A 6491-nucleotide genomic window follows, 5' to 3' on the forward strand; every position below is an offset into this window, starting at 1 on the left:
TCCATGCAGATGGTGGCCAAAAATTATATAAGTAGGACATTATTTTCTACCTTAAAAATGTATTTCAAATAACGTCCGCACGCGCGGACTTTGCGACACCACATGGCGTCATTCGTACCGCTGCCTTTATATCTGCGACGACATACGGTGTCTTTAGTCGTTTAAAGGTTAATCAACGCCATTAGAGCCATGTTTGAGGAAATAATCATGTTGCATACCTCAGTCTTCACATAATGTAACTGTTAATCCAAACATTCAGATTAGTAGCAGACACAGACAGGACATAGATGCATGTACCTGAAATGAATGATGAACTCGGAGGGGGGATCTGAAACATAGCTGTTAAAATCTTAACAGGAAACATATGGAAGAAAGAGTCATAACCTGTTTCAGACATTATCCTGTGATTTTCCTTGACTGACTTCCAAATACTATGTATTTCTGTGCCAGGGCATCTATATTCCGGGCCAATCTAGGAACTTCCAAAACATATGAAAAGAGTCACCACAATATTTGGTCATATTCTCAAAATGGGATAGCAGGATTATGAAGTAAGATTGACTAATTCAGACTGTTGTCTTCTGGGGTGACACTAGTCTTGTGGATGGATGTTGATTTTTTGGAAGAAGCTGTTGCCTCCATCTACCCCCAAGGGGACGAGGCATAACAAATAAGTTGGACTGAATTAAAAGATGCAGTTCTCTGATTGCTGATGATAATTATATATGGGAGACATGTCTACATTAACATCAAGCAAAATGCTACCTGTATATATCAGAAATCTTCTTCTTCTCTGAGCGGCTTTCATTTCGCTGCTGTTCTCTCAGCTGAGCTTCCTTTAACTTTCTTCTCTTTTTTAATGTCTTCTTTCTATTTTCAGCTGGAGGGTTTATGGCTCTGCATTCACTATCATTCTCACTTCCATCCTCTACATCCTGTTTTGTCTTATCTCCTTCTGCTTCGGGAAGACCCTCTGACATTTCTTTCATCCTCATACTCTACCAAGTAAAACAAAATAAATAATGTTAATTATCTTGCTTAGAGCTAGGATAGCTGTGTGTTACAGGCTGGACAGCCATGGTCTGATTTCCACCAGGGACAATAGATTTTTCTCTAGGCCACAGCATCCAGACAAGCTCTCAGGCCCACCCAGCCTCCTATCCAATGGATACTGGGGGCTCTGTCCCCAGGGATAAAGCAACAGGGGTGTGAACCTGACAATTCACTTCCATCTAGTGCTGAGGTTAAGAACAGTGGAGCTATACCCCACCGTCCTACATTTCCTTGGCATGGTGCTTAAGTAATTAAGTACAGGGACTTACCTTTTCATGTCTTGTTTATGCCAGCATTAACACATGATAACAACTGTTAACACTATATTTGTGGGAATTGTTGAGTAGTGGGTAACGAATGACTTCTATCAAATATTAGAGAGAAAACTGGTGGAAATGTAGTTCACAATCCAAAGCAAATGCACAGACTGAAATACAGATCTGTCTGTGGGAAATGTATGCACCAATTATAAGTTGTCTTGAAAAACAGTCTTGTTACAAATTTTGTAAAATATGATACAGTATATTTATGATATTTTAGAATTTAATCTGTTGCCATAATAAAATGGTTGACAGGAATCTCAATGGCTTGCATACTGTAATTTCTTATAACCAAATTTAGGCAAATAGAGATCGGGAAATGTACACAAATCTCACATCAGATTACTTAATGCATTCCTTTATAATAATCTGCAGTTTTACAAATCTATGTACTTCTCTTTCATCTTCTGTAACACGTGAAAACATTTTGGAAGTGACACGCTTCAAATGTTTTTCTTCTTTGATGAGCATCAATTCTTTGTTGGCCACTTCTTGTAGCAAGTCCTGATGATCTCTGTAAGATGGATTGTAGGACATACCTAAAAGCCAGACAGAATTAAGTTCTTTATGTTCAGCATAAGTCACTATTGTAATGGGATCTTGAAATACTGGTTTACACAAGGCTAATAGGATTGGTGTGGAAATTGTTTTGTCCCCTGTAAATGACACTTGAACATGGAACATAAAACAGAAGATGAATAATTTCAGCACTTTTCCTCATTGGAAGTCAGCAGTTCTATAATTCTGGAATTTATCATCTGACAAATATAATTCACACGATCGCTTCTGACACCGCTTACATTATCTATGCTTCTTTTATTCTGAAGTATATCAAAAGCATTCAACTGTCATTGGTGGAGAGTTCAGTTCCACCTGTATCATATTTTATTTGTTCACTAAATGCTGTGATTCACTCTGTGATCCTTAGTTTAATATTAATGGTTTTCCTTCTTTTATGAGGAAGGAGGATAGTGTATCCAGTATTGCTGATACGCAAAAGCAAAGTTCTGATCTCTTCTACAAATTTAACAATAAAGAACATACCAGGATGGGGTGATTCTACTGCAGGGATTCCATATGGCTTTGTCAGGAATTTGTCAGGAAGTTTTTTATTCATTTTTCCAGTATTCTTTAATATGTGATACTTAGTTGTTGGAGACAACCATTCCACATCATGTTCTGATTCAATTCCATTGTCAGTATCTGCAACACACAAATTCCACCAAAATCTTTAATAATACAGTTTATTGCACACTGGAAAGAGGATTCTAATACCAGTACAAACATACAACTGCCCAGACCTTGGGAGGCAGTAATTCTACAGTACATGTTTTAAATAAAGGATATTTTGCTTTTCTAAGAATGACAGAATGCACAGAGTTTCAGAGAGTGCGCCTATAGTGCTTTTATCGAAAAAGTAAGGTTCAAAATACTTAAAGTATTTAACTAGAGAAAGTTCTTATCATTCAGTGTCAAATACACTGTCATTCATGACACTTTTCACCTGGTTTTGAGAATGTCAGAGATTGCTAATTATGAATTTGACACGTGTTATGAATGTGTTGGAGCCGGCAACCTACAACACTTCTTGCAACAATAATGATACATTTGATAAATATGCAGATTATGGCATGGATGTCTTTGTACAGTTACAAGTAACAAAACTGAAATTAACTTGTTGGTGCATTCTTGGTGTATTTATTATTTAAAAATGTTTTAATTTTCAATTGTTGAGATTGACATCATCAGAAACTCATTACATTTTATTGTATCTTAGCATCCTGTTGCAGTTGGTATTAGAATTTATTTTTCAGTTTTGTTTGCCGTCCACCATTTAACAAAATGAAGATTTAAAATTAACTCCTTTTTTTAATTTGTCACTACACTACATCCACACTGCACACTTGATAGACAACAGACATACCAAAACAGACAATATGTGTAGCATTGATGGAGTAACTACACTCACTTCAATTAAAAACACTGCTTATACAAACACTGAATTTCAGTGCACCTGAGGATGGCAAGTAGGCCAAAACGTAGTGCAGTGACGAATTAAAAAAAAAAAAAAAGTTTAATTTTAAATGTTGATGATGATGATGTTGCATGATGGATGGTAAAAAAAATTAAAAATAAATTCGTTACCTTTGAAATGAGTACAAATATTTGATAAAAATATAAATACCTTCCCATAAGTCAACGTTAAATTCTCCTTTCTTTGGTCTGTTAGTTTTATTTGCATTGGCTGTGGCTCGGTTTCTGTGAGCTATAATCTGTTTCTTGTTGAGAATACCCCGCTCTTTTCTGTCTTCTTCAATTTTCTTTCGCAATAGGTGCTTTCTCTCCTCTGGTGTTCGTACACGGTTTCTATAAGCATTCAAGTAACGCAATTAAAATGGGCAGTGCAATAATAAAAATACATCTACTTAACTGACCAGGATATAACCTCTTTTTTATGGGATCGGGTACTGCAGAGCGTTCTTCAAGAATGGCAAAACATTTTACTGGCTTCAGCGGTTTCTTTGCACGTCCGATAAAATGATGTGCCTGCTGTCCATCTGGTTCTCTGTCGATCTGGAATAACTCGTCATCCTTTCGGTCAGCAAACGGAGTTCTGAAATTTGACAGGATAAATAAGGTTATGTGAAGACATCTCTGCTTATTATTTTGTCAGGATCGATCACAAAACACACCCAAGTCGTTCTTCAAGCCTCTTATCATCCAGAAAAGAATCTACATCTTTAGTGTTCACATGTTTTCTCCACGATTTTTTATTCTTCTTAGAAACGCGTTTCTTCTTCGTTCCAACACCACTTATTCCATGCGGTTCAACCATTTTGCGGAGGGAACGAATGAAACTTACCGGAAGCACACTTTTTAGTAAAGAACGGAACTGAACGGAACTGAACTAGAGCGGTGTTCTGCGGTAGAATTATGAAACAGAGAAGTGAGCGCCAAAATTTGATTTAACGATAAATTGTTCGCCAAATAACTTGCTATATTCTTGCACTTCATTTGCAAAACTATATTAACTGTTTACAAACTTTCTGGCGGGAGATAAAGAACAAGAAAGACTATTTTTAACAGCCATCATTTAATGCAGTATTTATGACATGCAAACAGAAAACGAAATATAATATCTTGCAGAATTCTTAATTTGATTTGTGTATAAAAATAGAGCAGAAGCCTGTACTCAGTCCTAAGCAATCATATCGTGAAAGTTCTTTCTTTGCAGTTTTTAATCCTCATGGGTCAAGAAGTTTACTAATAGCAGATATAATTCTACTGTTGAAAGATTAAAAAGAAACAAATAGGGGAAAGTTTTTTTTTTTTTTGTTAAACCCACACAAAGTCCTGCTGTATAGGTTTGCCTTTTTGAAATTTAACCTCAGAATCCTGGATTTGCCGAGTTGCTGGATCACACACTGTAAACTTAAGGTGTGTGTTTATTCTCAGTTTCTTGACAACATATGATGAATCATTAATTAGGCCATATTTTAATTGCAAGTAGCTTTGAATATAGTCATTTAAGTTATACATGTAGATGATCAGCTGTTTGTAAATATTACAGATGTAGACAATATGTTCCTAATTATGAAGTCTCAATGTGAAGATGAGGCGAGGGAGGCAAATTATGGACCAATAATTATGTAAATAAACATATTAACATAAAAGTCTCTTAAGTAAGTGTACACAGTAATATTATATGAGGAAATTCTAAAATTTTATTCTGAAAATTCTTTCAGAAATTGATACTGTTTTATATGTAAGTAGTTGTTTATATTGAAGTTATATGAAACCAGATTTTAATTTGTTCTTTCTGATGTTAATATGCAACAGAATAATCTACAGTGTCTGTATAATTTGTTTTCTTATTAATGTACTTAAACCTTGGCTGTATGGTCCTCTAAGAATATTGGCCTCCTTTATGATAGATGCTGATTCTTCCTTCTATCTTGCAATAAAGAATCTACTTCAATCTTATATTTTTATTTTCTACTGAATTACCTACAAATCAAAATATTTCCTGAAACATGTGTCAACTGCGTATAATAGAAATTGTGCTGAGCACATCAAAATCTCCCTATGTTCCAGACTTGGATCTGTGCTGGGATGAGGCACCCATATGTTGATATTTTATGATGCTGTCACTATGTTACTGATATTAGATAAAGTTAATAATTGATACAGTATCTCTAAGAAATAAGAAAATCTCTCATAAACATTCCAGAAATTTGGAACTCATGTGAACTTTGCAAATCAGATATGTGGGCTTGAAGCTAGTTTGGAAAATTTTGGACAAACATTTAGCAGCAGATACAACAGTTTAGAAATTCATGTCAAAATATACTGTACTCCTGATGAAGATTTAAATGTTATTTTGTACTTATTAAAGGAAGGAAAATTGAAAACTAAAGAAACAAATTAGCTTTTGTTATTTCTGAAGTTAATGAATATGTATGTACACTGCGCACATGTGCACACACAGTAATGAGGCCATAACTTAGAAGACTGAGCAGCAAGATATGTAAACAAGTATACCAAGTTTCATCATTAATGACATTAATTCTACTGGTCACATTATATTGTTAATTACTGCAATAATTAAATGAAATTTGTAAACCTTTAAACATATTTTCTATCTGAAGCGTATTAGTTTATTTAACTTCAGATATATATAATTAATATCTACAACTGTAATTAACTAGCTTGAGGGAGCAGGGACCTTCTTGAGAACCTGAAATTTGGTCAGCTTGTTAAGAAATTCATCACATTCTATGTAATCTGAAAGTTAATTACTCTGAACATGTAGGCCCTATCGTGAACTAGATGAGTAAATTTCACATCCTTGCTCCTTGGTTCTTCAAAATGCATTTTAATATTATGTTATGTTTCTCAGGTAACCTTTTTCTTTTAGGGTTGACCAAAAAGAAGCTCCATTTCTTATTGATCAGGTATGAGAGAGCAAAATGCACTGTAGACTTAATGTTAGTAAGGTCTAGTGACTAAATGAATCAAAACAATTTTTGCAAAATAATTGTCTGTGGTTATTCTATTGCACTGAAAGCAGTATAGTAGAGAAATACAATACAATTACATAAATACTTTGTATACATT

At 34.6% G+C, this 6491-nt stretch overlaps 1 protein-coding gene across 2 annotated transcripts in view; it reads right to left on the reverse strand.

The window, feature by feature from the left end:
* Positions 1 to 4248, reverse strand: part of LOC111864402 (ribosome biogenesis protein NOP53) — an 8264-nt gene extending 4016 nt beyond the window's left edge. The window contains exons 1-6 of one of the 2 annotated variants that reach the window (XM_023851626.2): positions 4067 to 4248; positions 3820 to 3987; positions 3559 to 3740; positions 2418 to 2576; positions 1767 to 1912; positions 766 to 998 (exon numbers count right to left, since the gene is read on the reverse strand). In XM_023851626.2, coding sequence (XP_023707394.1) covers positions 766 to 998; positions 1767 to 1912; positions 2418 to 2576; positions 3559 to 3740; positions 3820 to 3987; positions 4067 to 4209 — 1031 coding nt within the window. In that variant the 5' untranslated portion in view covers positions 4210 to 4248. The remainder of the gene's footprint in view (positions 1 to 765; positions 999 to 1766; positions 1913 to 2417; positions 2577 to 3558; positions 3741 to 3819; positions 3988 to 4066) is intronic. The other variant, XM_023851625.2, reaches the window with a different exon arrangement.
* Between the last annotated feature and the right edge of the window lie 2243 nt (positions 4249 to 6491).

The sequence above is a fragment of the Cryptotermes secundus genome, unplaced genomic scaffold, assembly GCF_002891405.2.
Source record: "Cryptotermes secundus unplaced genomic scaffold, Csec_1.0 scaffold431, whole genome shotgun sequence".
NCBI lineage: Eukaryota > Metazoa > Arthropoda > Insecta > Blattodea > Kalotermitidae > Cryptotermes > Cryptotermes secundus.